Below are 20,447 nucleotides of genomic sequence, written 5' to 3'. Positions count from 1 at the left end.
ATGTACTAATAATACTGCCACACAGTGTACTAATAGTACTGCCACACAGTGTACTAATAATACTGCCACACAGTGTACTAATAATACTGCCACACAATGTACTAATAATACTGCCACACAATGTACTAATAATACTGCCACTGTGTACTAATAATACTGCCACACAGTGTACTAATAATACTGCCACACAATGTACTAATAATACTGCCACACAGTGTACTAATAATACTGCCACACAATGTACTAATAATACTGTCACACAATGTACTAATAATACTGCCACACAGTGTACTAATAGTACTGCCACACAGTGTACTAATAATACTGCCACACAGTGTACTAATAATACTGCCACACAATGTACTAATAATACTGCCACACAATGTACTAATAATACTGCCACTGTGTACTAATAATACTGCCACACAGTGTACTAATAATACTGCCACACAATGTACTAATAATACTGCCACACAGTGTACTAATAATACTGCCACACAATGTACTAATAATACTGTCACACAATGTACTAATAATACTGCCACACAGTGTACTAATAATACCACCATACAATGTACTAATAATACTGCCACACAGTGTACTAATAATGCGGCCACACAATGTACTAATAATACTGCCACACAGTGTACTAATAATACTGCCACACAGTGTACTAATAATACTGCCACACAATGTACTAATAATACTGCCACACAATGTACTAATAATACTGCCACAGTGTACTAATAATACTGCCACACAATGTACTAATAATACTGTCACACAATGTACTAATAATACTGCCACACAGTGTACTAATAGTACTGCCACACAGTGTACTAATAATACTGCCACACAGTGTACTAATAATACTGCCACACAATGTACTAATAATACTGCCACACAATGTACTAATAATACTGCCACTGTGTACTAATAATACTGCCACACAGTGTACTAATAATACTGCCACACAATGTACTAATAATACTGCCACACAGTGTACTAATAATACTGCCACACAATGTACTAATAATACTGTCACACAATGTACTAATAATACTGCCACACAGTGTACTAATAATACCATACAATGTACTAATAATACTGCCACACAGTGTACTAATAATGCGGCCACACAATGTACTAATAATACTGCCACACAGTGTACTAATAATACTGCCACACAGTGTACTAATAATACTGCCACACAATGTACTAATAATACTGCCAGACAATGTACTAATAATACTGCCACACAATGTACTAATAATACTGCCACACAGTGTACTAATAATACTGCCACACAGTGTACTAATAATACCACAATACAATGTACTAATAATACTGCCACACAGTGTACTAATAATACTGCCACACAGTGTACTAATAATACTGCCACACAATGTACTAATAATACTGCCACACAATGTACTAATAATACTGCCACACAATGTACTAATAATACTGCCACACAGTGTACTAATAATACTGCCACACAGTGTACTAATAATACCACCATACAATGTACTAATAATACTGCCACACAGTGTACTAATAATACTGCCACACAGTGTACTAATAATACTGCCACACAATGTACTAATAATACTGCCACACAATGTACTATTAATACTGCCACACAGTGTACTAATAATACTGCCACACAGTCCTCTAATAATACTGCCACAGTCCTCTAATAATACTGCCACACAGTGTACTAATAATTCTGCCGCACAGTGAATTAATAATACTGCCACACAGTGCAATAATAATACTGCCACACAGTGTAATAATAATACTGCCGCTCAGTGTACTAATAATAACACCATACAATGTACTAATACTACTGCCACACAGTCCTCTAATAATACTGTCACACAGTGTACTAATAATACTGCCACACAGTCCTCTAATAATACTGCCACAGTCCTCTAATAATACTTCCACACAGTGTACTAATAATACTGGCACACAGTGTACTAATAATTCTGCCGCACAGTGAATTAATAATACTGCCACACAGTGTAATAATAATACTGCCACACAGTGTACTAATAATACCACCATACAATGTACTAATAATTCTGCCGCACAGTGAATTAATAATACTGCCACACAGTGTAATAATAATACTGGCACACAGTGTACTAATAATACTGCCATACAATGTACTAATAATTCTGCCACACAGTGTACTAATAATACTGCCACACAATGTACTAATAATACTGCCACACAATGTACTAATAATACTGCCACACAGTCCTCTAATAATACTGCCACACAGTGTACTAATAATACTGCCGCACAGTGTACTAATAATACCCCCATACGATGTACTAATGATACTGCCACACAGTCCTCTAATTATACTGCCACAAAGTGTACTAATAATTCTGCTGCACAGTGTATTAATAATACTGCCACACAGTGTACTAATAATACTGCCACACAGTGTACTAATAATACTGCCACACAGTGTACTAATAATACCACCATACAATGTACTAATAATACTGCCACACAGTCCTCTAATAATACTGCCACACAGTGTACTAATGATACTGCCACAGTCCTCTAATAATACTGCCACACAATGTACTAATAACACTGCTGCACAGTGTACTAATAATACCACCATACAATGTACTAATAATACTGCCACACAGTGTACTAATAATACTGCCACACAGTGTACTAATGATACTGCCACACAGTGTACTAATAATACCACCATACAATGTACTAATAATACTGCCACACAGTCCTCTAATAATACTGCCACACAGTGTACTAATAATTCTGCTGCACAATGTATTAATAATACTGCCACACAGTCCTCTAATAATACTGCCACAGTCCTCTAATAATACTGGCACACAGTGTACTAATAATTCTGCCGCACAGTGAATTAATAATACTGCCACACAGTGAAATAATAATACTGCCGCACAGTGTACTAATAATACCACCATACAATGTACTAATAATTCTGCCGCACAGTGAATTAATAATACTGCCACACAGTGTACTAATAATACTGCCACACAATGTACTAATAATACTGCCACTGTGTACTAATAATACTGCCAAAAACAGGGATTTTGCTGATACCCTCACTTATTTATTATATACAAAGTGAGTTAGAGGGAACCACAAAGGTGTATACCACCAATAATTGCTTATTAAATTATTTGGGAAAAGGAAGAGAGGAAAAGAACTGTGGTTCTAGTAGGAAATAAAAATAATAAACTTTATTAATATATTTATGTTAAAATAATTCTATCTTTTTCAATGTAGGTCAAAAATAATTAGCTGTGCAGAAGACCCCTTGTCCTGCACTTAAAGAACAAAATTTGTCTTGTATGTGTTTAATTGTAAGTTGCTACTATCATACAATATCAAATTGGACTTTATTGCTTACTAGAGTGAGTCAAGATCTGACTACACTGGTATGTTATGTGCACTAACCGGAATGCCGGCGAAACGCGCGTCGGGTGTCCAGACATATTAACTAATTCAATGTTGAAGGTCCTAGCTTAATCGAGTGCTACCTACAAATATCAATCAATAGTCGGCAACGACTTAAAAGCAAAAGCGCTGCTCCTTATAGGAGAGTGGTGCGAGTATCCTGAAAGACGCTGCAGGGTAAAATCCCTGACAGCACTAACTAAGCCAGCTGACGTATAGAGGCCAGCTAATTTAACATTGTGCTGCTATTCACTGCCTCTCCGTGAACACGGTGATAATAAACAGAGAGCAGATAACTAATAGAGCACATCAGCAAGTGCATTTCTAATTCATTTTATAGCACTCACTAAGTTCACCTACGTAAAGGCTACCTAGCTAGATCACTGCATTGCTGCTGTTCCCTAATACGAGGATCGTAGGTGCATGTCACTTGCAAAAGTGGAACACAAAACCTTTCATTCATTCTAACATTATAAAGTGCCGTCATTTAGAGTCTTGCTATTCACAGCTTCTCACAAACGCAGGGTGGGAACTGACATTGAGCAATTAAGAAACAGAGCACTCCCTGTAGTGCTCATTCACACAGGTTACCGCATCACTGCTATTTCTGGTAGAAGTGACCAGTGTGGCAAAACAAATAAATGTGGACTGTTATATTAACATAACAATTGTATAATAGACACTTTATAAAATCCAGCACGATACTCCAACAGTAATTCAATCTTGAGAATATCAATTAGCAGCAAGTGCTGATTTTTTCAGTAAATACGAGCATTTAAATAACCTTACATTTCTATGAACTAGCTAGCCAACATTGACACAAACAGTGCATAGCATAGAACCAAGGAATTGATACAATGTCTATTTACTAACAGATACATTGCAACTATCAGTGTACACAGAACAGCAGATACAATGTTCAGAGACTGACAGCCAGTGCTGAAACACGCAGTGCACATAACATACCAGTGCAGTCAGATCTTCACTCACTCTAGTAAGCAATAAAGTCCAATTTGATATTGTATGATAGTAGCAACTTACAATTAAACATATACAAGACAAATGTTGTTCTTTAAGTGCAGGACAAGGGGTCTTCTGCACTGCTAATTATTTTTGACCTACATTGAAAAAGATAGAATTATTTTAACATAAATATATTAATAAAGTTTATTATTTTTATTTCCTACTAGAACCACAATTCTTTTCCCCTCTTCCTTTTCACAAATAATTTAATAATACTAATAATACTGCCACACAGTGTACCAATAATACCACCATACAATGTACTAATAATACTGCCACACAGTCCTCTAATAATACTTCCACACGGTGTACTTTTAATACGGCCACACAATGTACTAATAATACCACTATACAATGTACTAATAATACTGACACACAGTCCTCTAATAATACTGACACACAGTGTACTAATAATACTGCCACAGTCCTCTAATAATACTGCCACACAGTGTACTAATAATACTGCCACACAGTGTACTAATAATACTGCCACACAGTGTACTAATAATACTGCCACACAATGTACTAATAATACTGCCACACAAGTGTTCTAATAATACTGCCACACAATGTACTAATAATACTGCCACACAGTGTACTAATAATACTGCCACAGTCCTCTAATAATACTGGCACACAGTGCACTAATAATACTGGCATACAGTGTACTAATAATACTGGCACACAGTGTACTAATAATACTGCCGCACAGTGTATTAATAATACTGCAGCACAGTGTACTAATAATACTGCCACACAGTGTAATAATAATACTGCCACACAGTGTACTAATAATACTGCCACACAATGTACTAATAATACTGCCACACAATGTACTAATAATACCGCCACACAGTGTACTAACAATACCGACATTGTACTAATACTGCCACACAGTGTACTAATAACACTACCACACAATGTACTAATAATACTGCCACAAAATGTACTAATAATACCGCCACACAATGTACTAATAATACCGCCACACAATGTACTAATAATACCGCCACACAGTGTACTAATAATACAACCACACAGTGTACTAATAATACTGCCACACAGTGTACTAATAATACCTCCACACAGTGTACTAATAATACCGCCACACAATATACTAATAATACTGCCACACAGTGTACTAATAATACTGCCACACAGTGTACTAATAATACTGCCACACAGTGTACTAACAATACTGGCACACAATGTACTAATAATACTGCCTCACAATGTACCAATAATACCACAACACAGTGTACTAATAATACTGCCACACAGTGTACTAAGAATACTTCCACATAATGTACTAATAATTCTGCCACACAATGTACTAATAATACCACAACACAGTGTACTAATAATACTGCCACACAGTGTACTAATAATACTGCCACAGTCCTCTAATAATACTGGCACACAGTGTACTAATAATACTGCCACACAGTGTACTAATAATACTGCCACACAATGTACTAATAATACTGTCACACAAGTGTTCTAATAATACTGCCACACAATGTACTAATAATACTGCCACACAGTGTACTAATAATACTGCCACAGTCCTCTAATAATACTGGCACACAGTGTACTAATTATACTGCCACACAGTGTACTAATAATACTGCCGCACAGTGTATTAATAATACTGCCGCACAGAGTACTAATAATACTGTCACACAAGTGTTCTAATAATACTGCCACACAATGTACTAATAATACTGCCACACAATGTACTAATAATACCGCCACACAGTGTACTAACAATACCAACATTGTACTAATACTGCCACACAGTGTACTAACAACACTGCCACACAATTTACTAATAATATTGCCACACAATGTACTAATAATACCGTCACACAATATACTAATAATACCGCCACACAGTGTACTAATAATACTGCCACACAGTGTACTAATAATACAACCACACAGTGTACTAATAATACTGCCACACAATGTACTAATAATACTGCCACACAGTGTACTAATAATACCGCCACACAGTGTACTAATAATACCGCCACACAATATACTAATAATACTGCCACGCAGTGTACTAATAATACTGTCACACAGTGTACTAATAATACTGCCACACAGTGTACTAATAATACTGCCACACAGTGTACTAATAATACTGCCACACAGTGTACTAATAATACTGTCACACAGTGTACTAATAATACTGCCACACACTGTACTAATAATACTGCCACACATTGTACTAATAATACTGCCACACAGTGTACTAATAATACTGCCGCACAGAGTACTAATAATACTGCCACACAGTGTACTAATAATACTGCCACACAGTGTACTAGCAATACTGCCACACAATGTACTAATAATACCACAACACAGTGTACTAATAATACTGCCACACAGTGTACTAACAATACTTCCACATAATGTACTAATAATACTGCCACACAGTGTACTAATAATACTGCCACTGTGTACTAATAATACTGCCACACAATATACTAAAAATACTGCCGGACAATGGCAAGGAGTGCAAGGGCAGGGCCCTTCTTATAGTCCAGGGTGATCTGGGAATAATTAGTTAATGTTTAACTTGTGCGTGCGCTTGCCCTTTAAGGCCAGGAATGAGCTCGCACACGCACCCTAGTGTATGTGCTGGCACCTCCGGAGAGGAAGACGTCAGCAGGATGACCTCGGTTATTACAGTTATTCTGTATGTCCCCCATATATATTGTGCTGCTAAAGAGATAATATCTGCCCTATCTAAGGGACCAGGAGGGCTGTGATAGAATAGGAGAGTCTATACAATGATTAGCTGCAGTTATAAACTCCCCTGACTCACAATAACTGTCTATACTATCTGTGAGGGCTGTGTGCAGAGAGTCCAGTGTATTTCTATGAGATGCTGCCCCTCTCTGCTTTACCCTGCATTATGTTTGCAAGGAAGAACCCTATCAGAAGCAGGGGAACACACACTGAAACTGCATTACATAGGATACACTGAGACTCTGCAGTGTGAGGACAGAAGTTCTAGGTCACTTATCTATCAATAGCAGGGGGCAGGGGAGGCAGGTTTAAGCTGCATCACATAGGATACACAGAGACTCTGCAGTGTCACTGATCTATCACTAGTAGGAGGCAGGCTTAAGCTGCATCACAGAGGATAGCACCAGAGGCGTAACTTGAAACTATTGGACCCAATGTTAAATGTGTAACAGGGTCCCCACCTAGGATGTGGCATTTATAATACTGGCTTCTTTGGGCCCCTTTGGGAACTAGAGTGAGGGTGTGACTGCTACCGCTACACCCGCTATAGCTTTGCATCTGACTTGCACAGTTTATGGGGGTCACTCTGATGACACTGTTAATGGAGGAACATTGACTGTCGGTATTGGGATGGCCTGTACTTGTGGATGGGATTTACATAGAAAATTACACTAAACATTAAAGAGGACCTATCACCGTTCCTGACACGTCTAATTTAGTAAATAGTTGTATTCCCCATGAAATAACAATTCTGAAGCATCTTTTCTCAGAACTTTACATTATGCCAGTCCTCTGTTATTCCTCCTAGAAATGTATAAATACATTAACTACTGGGTATCACCAGTTAGGGGTGTGTCCCTACACAGACTGACACTGTCCAATCAGTGCTGACAGAGTGAAACTATGTAGGGACACGCCCCTTTGACAAGGTTAATGGTAACACCCAGTTGTCAATTTATTCCTACATTTCTAGGAGGAATAACAGAGGAACGGTACAACACAGTGTTCTATGAAACAATGCTCCAGAATTGTTATTTCATGGGGAATACAAGTATTTAGTAAAAATAGGCATGTCCGGAGAGGTGACTGGTGCTCTTTAAGTCTTCCTGGAAAGTGTTCATCTTATTCTGGTCTTGGATTTCATTAAGAACTTATAAAGTGTCGGCATTGTTTTGACGTCTTGTCCACTGATCCACAGTATTGTATGATTTTATAATGATATCATCTTGTGACTTCAATGACTTTTTTGGTCTTCTCAGGTCTCCTGCCTGCGAGTGCAGCTGGAAATGTACGAGGATTCATTTGACGACCAATACATCGGATGTCTCGACAGAATGGAGTCGATCACCCCGGAATTACTGAAGACGGAAAGAGAGGAGCAACCTGAGCTGGACAAGGCCTGGAATATTTCATCCGCAACATGGAACCAAAGAAAGTCTTGGATGGGACGTCTTCCTGATGGGTTTAAGGATGAATACGGGATGGCGTTATTATTATATACCTACATGGATTTACCCGTCCACAAAGACCTGAACCGCGCCGTCCGGGAATATGGACAACATCCCGACTCCTTCCGGTTCCATTCATTGCATTTCTATCTTACCAGAGCTCTGGCTTTGCTTCGAGCCGGATGTGAAGGGAAACCGCAGTCCACATACAGAGGGGCCAGTAAGGTTCAGTTTGAGCCGCCCCCTGACCCTGAGGCCACCATAAGACTGAGCCAGTTCTCTTCCTCCTCCACTGACATCGGGCAGGCACAACAATTTGGCAACGCATCGTTCTTCAATATTACCACCTGTTTCGGAGCGGATATAGAGAAGTTCTCATACTACCCGTCCCAGAAGGAGGTGCTCATACCGGTGGACGAAGTGTTTAGGGTCACAGACTACATTAAGGAGGGGAACAGGCTCATCCTGCAGACCACCAGTAGGAGGTGCAGCTTTTACAACTGTGCCTACCTGGGGGGTAAGGAAGAAAGTCATAAGATATTGAATGTAAAAGTAAAACTGAGAAGCGCTTAAAATGACTGTATCTGGTTTAGCGTCAATTTTCATGAACTTTTGGTCTTTTCATTGGAATGAGCTCCCTCCAGTGGTGACTGCAGGCAGCAGAATGTTATCATGTAACTCTATAGGAGCTGTATATATCTGTATGTAGTGAGCTCCCTCTAGTGGTGGCCGCAGGCAGCAGAATATTACCATGTTACTGTATGTCTATGAAGGTGATTTGAAGCTCTGTATTCAGAAAACTGGGCGCCGCACTCTATAAAGATATATTATGAAATGAATCAGCGCAGACTTTGGAACTGCATTGAAGAAAGAAAATAAATGAGGGCATCCTGGGCAGATATTTACTTTAGGCACAGCCTTGAATGTGGAATATGATTTTATAACTACTACCACCACCATCCACGGCCTTTGTGTAGCCTGATCTTTCCTTCTATAATGTTACATTGTTTCTTTTTAGAACAGAATGAATGAAATATGTTTCTTTTTTTGTTTTCAGGTAGTAAAAGGGAAAGCTGCGTCTATAACTCAGGTGAGGAGCGCATTTATTTCTATTACCCTCTACACTAAACTCTGTGGATTAAAGGGGTTGTCCAGGATTTGGGTGTTTTAAAACAAACCTATAGGATAGAAGACTTTCTATTATACTGACCATCCAGATTCCTCCTGTATCTCCCACTCTTGTTATCTCTCGCTCCATTGTTATGACAAGGACGGAGTGACGCTATATCCTGTATCTGTATAATGTCTGGTCACTATTATGAAAAGTCACGGTGGCCTAGAGCCTCAGAATGGCGCGGTCACATGTTGTTATGTCACAGTGCGACCATTACATAGTCATAACACCACACGAGGAGCGACTAGTCTAATGTCCGTCTGTCCTCTGCTGCCATTATCCCTCCGTCCAGTGATGTCCAGTCCCGTGACCGCATCATTGAATTGCTATAGGCAGCAGAGACTGTTCGTTAATAGTGACGTAACATTGTGTAGTCATGTGACCTTACGTTACTGTGATCCAGTCATAGCACTGCACCGGGGATGGTGACAACCAATAGATAAGGTGACAGACATAGACATGGGGTGTGTGTCAGCCCACAGGTAATAGTCTCTGATTCATCCATTAACACGCCAATAATTTTGCATGTCTGCACAATGGAGAATGGGGATCAGTGGCTGCCAGACACACCTGGCACTGCTTATCTTTGGCTGATGCAAAAGGGTTAGACAAGGTTTGTGTTAGGGAAAGAAGAGGTTTTAAGCTCCGGCCACTGTAAAGATATATCTTCAGGATCTTCATCTCGTGGGCAGAGTGGAGAACGGTTACAAAGACCTGTCCTGTCCTGCATTACACAGACAACACATTGATATGGATGGACACTGTGTAATACTTCAATTCTCCTGTGGTGGCGCTGCAGTGAAACAGAACACTTATTGCCAGGTTTCCTCACAGATCACAGCTGATCGCTGGGACCATTCAAACAAGTATGGATTGTCCAATGCGGTGAACTCCTTTAATCAATGAAGAATTTTGACCGATTTAGATAAAAAAAGTAAAGTTGTAACAGGGGCAAATACTTAATGACCCCCCTAAGTGTTTACAGCTACATTAGCTCTGGGAAGGTAATGATTCTCCTTGCGGAGATCTAGATGGTAGGGAGTCTTAAAGGCAATGCTTCCTGGGAAAATATGCAAAATAGCTGTCCTCCAGAAGGAAGAAATGTGTCTCTTTAGTGCCACCTGTAGGTGTTTACCCTGTAAGTCAATGTCTGACCATTTATAGAGCCATAAAACATGACTCAGTCAGAGACCCCCATCTGTTGACCGCACTGTTCCGGACTTGTTGCCTCTCATCAGTGCAGAGTATGGTTCTGGTTGGCTCAGTAATCTTTTTTCATTATGATTTTGTTTAGACCTTTTGTGATTTTACTTTGATTTCCGTTTTTTTACTTTGCCCTCCAGCTACAACTATCGGGAAGTGCAGGGAAACAATTACAGCACCCCTACTGGTCACAATGAGCATTGCAATCATTACTGCTACAAGCTTCTTGACAAGCTGAAGTCTCGGGCGGGATTCTTCGGGCATCAGAAGGAAGATGTGAGGACGATATATCACTAATGAAGAGCTTCAATATAAAGGATGATAGTAACTGAATAATATCTAAGAAATAGGTCAAAAAATATCCCCAACTGTCTCCCACACAACGACCTGAATATTCGATATGATGATGTAAATGTTCAAGACCTTGGAAAGTATTCACCCTCCTCTGGCAGATCGTTCCTGCCAGTATTTTTATTGGCAACCAATATTCTCTTCAAGTAAATTTTCCATCTCACAAGTCATAATTTGTCAGCAGATATTTTAAAAACAATATTAAAAATGGTGAACAAGCTGCTTGCGTAAGTGGACTTTGTCCCAAGCGTCAGACTGAAGCCGGTCATCTGGTCATCTTGCACGATCTTAATTGTTCACTATTTATCCATCCTTCAATTTTAACCAGATGCTCAACCCCCACTGCAGAGAAGCCCTATACAAAAATGTCAGGGGGGTGTCTGCTGAGAAATGGGCAGTGAGAGGTTTGCACCTCACGTGGCTTCTTGAAGCTCCATTTCTATCTTATCCAACCACAGAACCCTCCCCCACATCGTAGCCGGGTCATTCGGATGATGTGATTATGTTTAGTAATTTCGTCTTTCTAGCCGACCTCCTGTACTGGACACTTGTATGCAAGAATACGAATCCAAGGAAGAAACGCAGCACTCCAGAATGATATGTATGCAGTTAGTTCCAAAATTATTTGGACAGTGACACAAGTTTTGGCATTTTAGCTGTTTACCAAAACATATTGAATATCCAGTTATATAATAATCCGGGATTAAAGTGCAGACTCTCAGCTTTAATTTGAGTGTCTTCACATCCTAATTTTAGGAAGGGTTTAGGAATTACAGCACTTTAATATGTGGCTGACGCTTTTTCAAGGGACCAAAGGTAATTGGACAATTATCTCACAAGCTGTTTAATGGGCTGCATGGGCTATTCCCTCATTAATCCACCATCAATTAAGCAGGTAAAAGGTCTGGAGTTGATTCCAGGTGCAGCATTTGCATTTGGAATCTGTTGCTGTGAACCCACAATATGAGGTCAGAGGAACTCTCAATGCAAGTGAAACCGACCATCGTCAGGCTGGAGAAAAATGAAGAAATCTATCAGAGAGAAGTACAAATTTCAGGAGTGGCCAAATCAACAGTTTGGTCCATTCTTGAAAAAAAAAAAGAGCGCACTAGTGATCTCGTGAACTCCAAAAGGCCTGGACGTCCTCGGAAGATAACAGTGGTGGATGATCGCAGAATCCTTTCCATGGTGAAGAAAAACCCTTCATAACATCTACCCAAGTGAAGAACACTCTCCTGAAAGTAGCTGGATCAGTATCTGAGTCCACCATAAAGAGACTTCATGACATGGTGGGGGCAGTGTGATGGCATGGTGGAGGCAGTGTGATGGCATGGTGGAGGCAGTGTGATGGCATGGTTGAGGCAGTGTGATGGTATGGTGGAGGCAGTGTGATGGCATGGTGGAGGCAGTGTGATGGCATGGTGGAGGCAGTGTGATGGCATGGTGGGGGCAGTGTGATGGCATGGTGGAGGCAGTGTGATGTTATGGTGGAGGCAGTGTGATGGCATGGTGGGGGCAGTGTGATGGCATGGTGGAGGCAGTGTGATGTTATGGTGGAGGCAGTGTGATGGCATGGTGGGGGCAGTGTGATGGCATGGTGGAGGCAGTGTGATGGTATGGTGGAGGCAGTGTGATGGTATGGTGGAGGCAGTGTGATGGTATGGAGGAGGCAATGTGATGGCATGGTGGGGGCAGTGTGATGTATGGTGGAGGCAGTGTGATGGCATGGTGGAGGCAGTGTGATGGCATGGTGGAGGCAGTGTGATGGTATGGTGGAGGCAGTGTGATGGCATGGTGGAGGCAGTGTGATGGTATGGTGGAGGCAGTGTGATGGCATGGTGGGGGGAGTGTGATGGCATGGTGGAGGCAGTGTGATCGTATGGTGGGGCAGTGTGATGGCATGGTGGAGGCAGTGTGATGGCATGGTGGAGGCAGTGTGATGGCATGGTGGGGGCAGTGTGATGGCATGGTGGAGGCAGTGTGATGTTATGGTGGAGGCAGTGTGATGGCATGGTGGGGGCAGTGTGATGGCATGGTGGGGGGCAGTGTGATGGCATGGTGGGGGCAGTGTGATGGCATGGTGATGGCAGCATGATGGCATGGTGGGGGGCAGTGTGATGGTATGGTGGAGGCAGGGTGATGGCATGGTGGGGGCAGTGTGATGGCATGGTGGGGCAGTGTGATGGTATGGTGGAGGCAGTGTGATGGCATGGTGGGGGCAGTGTGATGGCATGGTGGAGGCAGTGTGATGTTATGGTGGAGGCAGTGTGATGGCATGGTGGGGGCAGTGTGATGGCATGGTGGAGGCAGTGTGATGGTATGGTGGAGGCAGTGTGATGGTATGGTGGAGGCAGTGTGATGGTATGGAGGAGGCAATGTGATGGCATGGTGGGGGCAGTGTGATGGCATGGTGGGGGCAGTGTGATGTATGGTGGAGGCAGTGTGATGGTATGGTGGGGGCAGTGTGATGGCATGGTGGAGGCAGTGTGATGGCATGGTGGAGGCAGTGTGATGGTATGGTGGAGGCAGTGTGATGGTATGGTGGAGGCAGTGTGATGGCATGGTTGGGGGAGTGTGATGGCATGGTGGAGGCAGTGTGATGGTATGGTGGGGCAGTGTGATGGCATGGTGGAGGCAGTGTGATGGCATGGTGGAGGCAGTGTGATGGCATGGTGGGGGCAGTGTGATGGCATGGTGGAGGCAGTGTGATGTTATGGTGGAGGCAGTGTGATGGCATGGTGGGGGCACTGTGATGGCATGGTGGGGGGCAGTGTGATGGCATGGTGGGGGCAGTGTGATGGCATGGTGATGGCAGCATGATGGCATGGTGGGGGGCAGTGTGATGGTATGGTGGAGGCAGGGTGATGGCATGGTGGGGGCAGTGTGATGGCATGGTGGGGCAGTGTGATGGTATGGTGGAGGCACTGTGATGGCATGGTGGAGGCAGTGTGATGGCATGGTGGAGGCAGTGTGATGGTATGGTGGAGGCAGTGTGATGGTATGGTGGAGGCAGTGTGAGGGTATGGAGGAGGCAGTGAGATGGCATGGTGGGGGCAGTGTGATGGCATGGTGGGGGCAGTGTGATGGCATGGTGGAGGCAGTGTGATGGCATGGTGGAGGCAATGTGATGGCATGGTGGAGGCAGTGTGATGGTATGGTGGAGGCAGTGTGATGGTATGGTGGAGGCAGTGTGATGGCATGGTGGAGGCAGTGTGATGGTATGGTGGAGGCAGTGTGATGGTATGGTGGGGGCAGTGTGATGGTATGGTGGAGGCAGTGTGATGGTACGGTGGAGGCAGTGTGATGGTACGGAGGAGGCGGTGTGATGGTACGGTGGAGGCGGTGTGATGGCATGGTGGGGGCAGTGTGATGGCATGGTGGGGGCAGAGTGATGGTATGGTGGAGGCAGTGTGATGGTATGGTGGAGGCAGTGTGATGGCATGGTGGAGGCAGTGTGAGGGTATGGAGGAGGCAGTGAGATGGCATGGTGGGGGCAGTGTGATGGCATGGTGGGGGCAGTGTGATGGCATGGTGGAGGCAGGTTGATGGCATGGTGGAGGCAGTGTGATGGCATGGTGGAGGCAGTGTGATGGTATGGTGGGGGCAGTGTGATGGCATGGTGGGGGGCAGTGTGATGGCATGGTGGGGGCAGTGTGATGGCATGGTGATGGCAGCATGATGGCATGGTGGGGGGCAGTGTGATGGTATGGTGGAGGCAGGGTGATGGCATGGTGGGGGCAGTGTGATGGCATGGTGGGGCAGTGTGATGGTATGGTGGAGGCACTGTGATGGCATGGTGGAGGCAGTGTGATGGCATGGTGGAGGCAGTGTGATGGTATGGTGGAGGCAGTGTGATGGTATGGTGGAGGCAGTGTGAGGGTATGGAGGAGGCAGTGAGATGGCATGGTGGGGGCAGTGTGATGGCATGGTGGGGGCAGTGTGATGGCATGGTGGAGGCAGTGTGATGGCATGGTGGAGGCAATGTGATGGTACGGTGGAGGCAGTGTGATGGCATGGTGGGGGCAGTGTCATGGCATGGTGGAGGCAGCATGATGGCATGGTGGGGGGCAGTGTGATGGTATGGTGGAGGCAGGGTGATGGCATGGTGGGGGCAGTGTGATGTCATGGTGGGGCAGTGTGATGGTATGGTGGAGGCACTGTGATGGCATGGTGGAGGCAGTGTGATAGCATGGTGGAGGCAGTGTGATGGTATGGTGGAGGCAGTGTGATGGTATGGTGGAGGCAGTGTGAGGGTATGGAGGAGGCAGTGAGATGGCATGGTGGGGGCAGTGTGATGGCATGGTGGGGGCAGTGTGATGGCATGGTGGAGGCAGTGTGATGGCATGGTGGAGGCAGTGTGATGGCATGGTGGAGGCAGTGTGATGGTATGGTGGAGGCAGTGTGATGGTATGTTGGAGGCAGTGTGATGGCATGGTGGAGGCAGTGTGATGGTATGGTGGAGGCAGTGTGATGGTATGGTGGGGGCAGTGTGATGGTATGGTGGAGGCAGTGTGATGGTACGGTGGAGGCGGTGTGATGGTACGGAGGAGGCGGTGTGATGGTACGGTGGAGGCAGTGTGATGGCATGGTGGGGGCAGTGTGATGGCATGGTGGGGGCAGAGTGATGGTATGGTGGAGGCAGTGTGATGGTATGGTGGAGGCAGTGTGATGGCATGGTGGGGGCAGTGTGATGGTATGGTGGAGGCAGTGTGATGGTATGGTGGAGGCAGTGTGATGGCATGGTGGGGGCAGTGTGATGGTATGGTGGAGGCAGTGTGATGGTATGGTGGAGGCAGTGTGATGGCATGGTGCGGGCAGTGTGAGGGCATGGCCGGGGCAGTGTGAGGGCATGGTGTGGGCAGTGTGATGGCATGGGCATGCCTAGCTGCCTGGCACGGGGTCACTAGTATTTATTGATGATGTGACTGAAGACTTAAACATACTGCGAAAGCGACCCAGGAGTTTATAAGGAAAGAAGTGGAATATTCTGCAATGGCCGAGTCACCAGATTTCACCCCGATCCAGCATTTCCCCCCCGATCTAGCATTTCACCTGCTGAAGACAAAACTTAAGGCAGAAAGTCCCACAAACAAGCGACAACTGAAGACGGCGGCAGTAAATGCCGGGCAAAGCCTCACAGAGGAGGAAACCCAGCGTGTGGTGATGTCCATGGGGTCCAGACTTCAGGCCGTCATTGCTGCACAGGATTCTCTACAAAATATTTTAAAAAAACATTTTATTCCTGGGAATGTTCATTTGTCCAATTACTTTTGAGCCCCTGGAATGAGGCGGCTGCGTAGAAAAATGGCGACAATTCCTAAACATTTCACAGGAGATTTTTGTTCAACTCTTGAATTAAACCTGAAAGTTTAAACTTTAATTGCATCTCAGATGTTTCATTTCATATCCAATCTGGTGGCAGCGGCGCCCAAATCATGAAGATTGTGTCACTGTCCAAATAATTCTGGCCCCCACTGTAAATGGTGCTTATTCACCCAGTGTGTAGGCAACGTTTCAACTTGAAGGCATTTTCAAGCCACTTGTAATCAGAGCCCTGGACTTGTGTGACTGGTGACCTTCTGCAGTCCCATCCACTGGACTCGAGCTCCTTCACGGTCACCGTCGGCCCTTTGACCCTCCACACGAGTCTCCTTCTTGCACTGATTGTTGAGGGTCGGCCTGGCCTAGGCAGCGCGGGGTGTAAGGTGCAGCTTCATTTACTCCACTGATCCAGCAGCGCTCACTGGCGTATCACATAGAGATGACTCTTTACCCTTTTACTATCCTGTGTATGTCCAGAGCTTTATCCTGAATGTCCTTAGTATTTTTTTCTTGGTCTTTATTTTCACAGCGTTCCTTTAGATTCACAATCTGAGCAATGATTTTTTTTTTTTTTTATAAAATAAATATCTGCTGTAAATACTAAACCACTTGTACAATATCATATTTCTAGCCGTATTTACTATAAGCAGAAAAGATGGAAAAGTACAGATTTATCTTGCTGTATATGTAAAACCACGAGTACCGAACCGCATTTTTAGACAGAATCTGCAAACGATAGTATAAGACATAAAAAATAATTCTCATTTTATTTCCCTTAGCCCCAAAACCCAACCCCATAAGACCAATGTTACATGAATTAGGGGCATTTTATAAAAAAATAAAAAACAGATTCACAGGTAGAGGACAATTATTAGCCAATTATTATGACAATATCTTTTTTTAATTTGTGTAAGCTCTGAACTTCTGTAGCCTTCAGTCACCTCAAGGGGGAGACACATATATGTTGTCTGTAACCTACAGAAGAAGACGCTGTAAGACATTTTCCAGGGAAGGAGATTCAGCCCTAAAAGGAAGGGTGTTTGAAGTGTCCAGTCAGTACATGTGTGGGGAGAACTGTTCTAGAGAGGGTTTATGTCAGCTGCCTTCAGAGAATCTGTGCACAAAAAAGCTGTGTGCAGAGGAGCAGGCCAGTGAGTACCGTGAGTGGGAGCAGAGCTAGAGCTGAGGAGACAAGACGACCAGATACCAGGAATCTGAGCGGGGACAGCGCCAGAGTGAGGACTCCAGATAAACAGCGGCTGCATTGCAGAGCAGCTGGAAGTAGCCAATTATACAGAAAAGAGCACCCGGTGTACGGAGGGCATAATACAAGCGGAGGTATAAGGAGCAGCCTACCGGACTATATTGTGAAGCCTGAGTTCTCCCATTGGACTATTCTGATATTATCTTCAGTTAAATTAAAAGAGACTGTTCTGATACAAAGAGACTTCCCGAAGCATTGCAGTATCCTGGTTGTCACTGTTGCTCGGCGTAATCGACTGACTATATAAATATATGTTCAAGCTGCTCCTGCTGCCCTGTTAAAGCTTCTTTGCTGCAGTCACTTCAGTAAAGAAAGAGTTAATTGTAACAATTGCCTTGTCATTTGTCGCTCGTCCACCTGCACTTTACATGACTGCGGTGTTACATTGGGTGTGGCTGCGGTGTTACGTTGGGTGTGACTGCGGTGTTACATTGGGTGTGACTGCGGTGTTACATTGTGTATGACTGCGGTGTTACATTTGTTGTGACTTCGGTGTTACATTGGGTGTGACTGCGGTGTTACATTGGGTGTGACTGCGGTGTTACGTTGGTTGTGACTTCGGTGTTACATTGGTTGTGACTTCGGTGTTACATTGGGTGTGACTGCGGTGTTACATTGGGTGTGACTGCGGTGTTACATTGTGTATGACTGCAGTGTTACATTGGGTGTGGCTGCGGTGTTACGTTGGGTGTGACTCCGGTGTTACACTGGGTGTGACTGCGGTGTTACATTGGGTGTGACTGCGGTGTTACATTGGGTGTGACTGCGGTGTTACGTTGGTTGTGACTTCGGTGTTACATTGGTTGTGACTTCGGTGTTACATTGGGTGTGACTGCGGTGTTACATTGGTTGTGACTCCGGTGTTACACTGGGTGTGACTGCGGTGTTACATTGGGTGTGGCTGCGGTGTTACGTTGGGTGTGACACCGGTGTTATGTTGGGTGTGGCTGCAGTGTTACATTGGTTGTGACTTCGGTGTTACATTGGGTGTGACTTCAGTGTTACATTGGGTGTGACTGCGGTGTTACATTGGGTGTGGCTGCGGTGTTACATTGGGTGTGACTGCGGTGTTACGTTGGTTGTGACTTCGGTGTTACATTGGTTGTGACTTCGGTGTTACATTGGGTGTGGCTGCGGTGTTACGTTGGGTGTGACACCGGTGTTATGTTGGGTGTGGCTGCGGTGCTACGTTGGGTGTGACACCGGTGTTATGTTGGGTGTGGCTGCGGTGTTACATTGGTTGTGACTTCGGTGTTACATTGGGTGTGACTGCGGTGTTACGTTGGTTGTGACTTCAGTGTTACATTGGGTGTGACTGCGGTGTTACGTTGGTTGTGACTTCAGTGTTACATTGGGTGTGACTGCAGTGTTTTACATTGGGTGTGACTGCAGTGTTACGTTGGGTGTGACACCGATGTTATGTTGGGTGTGGCTGCGGTGTTACGTTGGGTGTGACTGCGGTGTTACTTTGGGTGTGACTGCGGTGTTTTACATTAAGTGTGACTGCGGTGTTACTTTGGGTGTGACACCGGTGTTATATTGGGTGTGACTGCGGTGTTACGTTGGGTGTGACACCGGTGTTACATTGGGTGTGACTGTGGTGTTATATTGTGTGTAACAAAATATTTTTATTAAATGATTTTATTTGTACTGTGAGCTTTTATTTTTATTTTTTAATAAACTTTAATTAACTGTATTTAATTATTTTATTTTTTTAGTCCCACTAGGAAACTTCACAATGCTTCACTGGCATGACCTGATTGGCATATACTCATGGCAGGCCTCGGGGGCTTTTGTTAGGTCCTCCAAAGTTAGGTTCAAGGAGAAAGTTCCAAGGTGTATTTCATGAAAAATATCCAAGGAAAAATGTGGCTTGTCCCCTGGCGCTGCATTTGTTGGATTTGCTTATAATAAAGCAATATGCAAGTTGGATAATAAAAATGATTTATTGTGTATAAAAACGACACATTTCAAAGCCGGACAGCCTTTTTCTTCAGGACCCTTCCTGTTCTGTAAAGATCACTTCTCAGCAGTCATTATCATCACAGGCAGGATTACACTGACAGGTAACACCTATAAATAGATAGCACAGGATCCACCATTCATAATAGACTGACCCTTCCTGGTCTGTAGAGATCGCTTCTCAGCATCATCGCATTATCATCCCAGGCAGGATTACACTGACAGGTAACACCTATATATAGATAACACAGGTTCTACCATTCATAATGGACTGACCCTTCTTGTTCTGTAGAGATCACTTCTCAGCGTCATTTCATTATCATCCCAGGCAGGATTACACAGACAGGTAACACCTATATATAGATAACACAGGATCCACCATTCATAATAGACTGATCTTTCCTGTTCTGTAGAGATCACTTCTCAGCAGGGCCGGACTGGGATTTAAAATTAGCCCTGGCAT

The 20,447-nt window shown here is 43.9% G+C and overlaps 1 protein-coding gene across 2 annotated transcripts in view; it reads left to right on the top strand.

Moving 5' to 3' along the window:
* The window catches only part of LOC142740354 (ecto-ADP-ribosyltransferase 5-like), a 32,960-nt gene extending 13,059 nt beyond the window's left edge, over positions 1 to 19,901 (top strand). The window contains exons 4-7 of one of the 2 annotated variants that reach the window (XM_075849907.1): positions 8,520 to 9,225; positions 9,766 to 9,798; positions 11,226 to 11,361; positions 19,741 to 19,901. In XM_075849907.1, coding sequence (XP_075706022.1) covers positions 8,520 to 9,225; positions 9,766 to 9,798; positions 11,226 to 11,323 — 837 coding nt within the window. In that variant the 3' untranslated portion in view covers positions 11,324 to 11,361; positions 19,741 to 19,901. Of the gene's footprint in view, positions 1 to 8,519; positions 9,226 to 9,765; positions 9,799 to 11,225; positions 11,657 to 19,740 lie in introns of those variants that run through there. The other variant, XM_075849906.1, reaches the window with a different exon arrangement.
* Positions 19,902 to 20,447: the final 546 nt, after the last annotated feature.

Source organism: Rhinoderma darwinii, chromosome 2 (assembly GCF_050947455.1).
Source record: "Rhinoderma darwinii isolate aRhiDar2 chromosome 2, aRhiDar2.hap1, whole genome shotgun sequence".
Lineage (NCBI taxonomy): Eukaryota > Metazoa > Chordata > Amphibia > Anura > Rhinodermatidae > Rhinoderma > Rhinoderma darwinii.
This window is presented reverse-complemented; position numbering and strand designations above follow the sequence as displayed.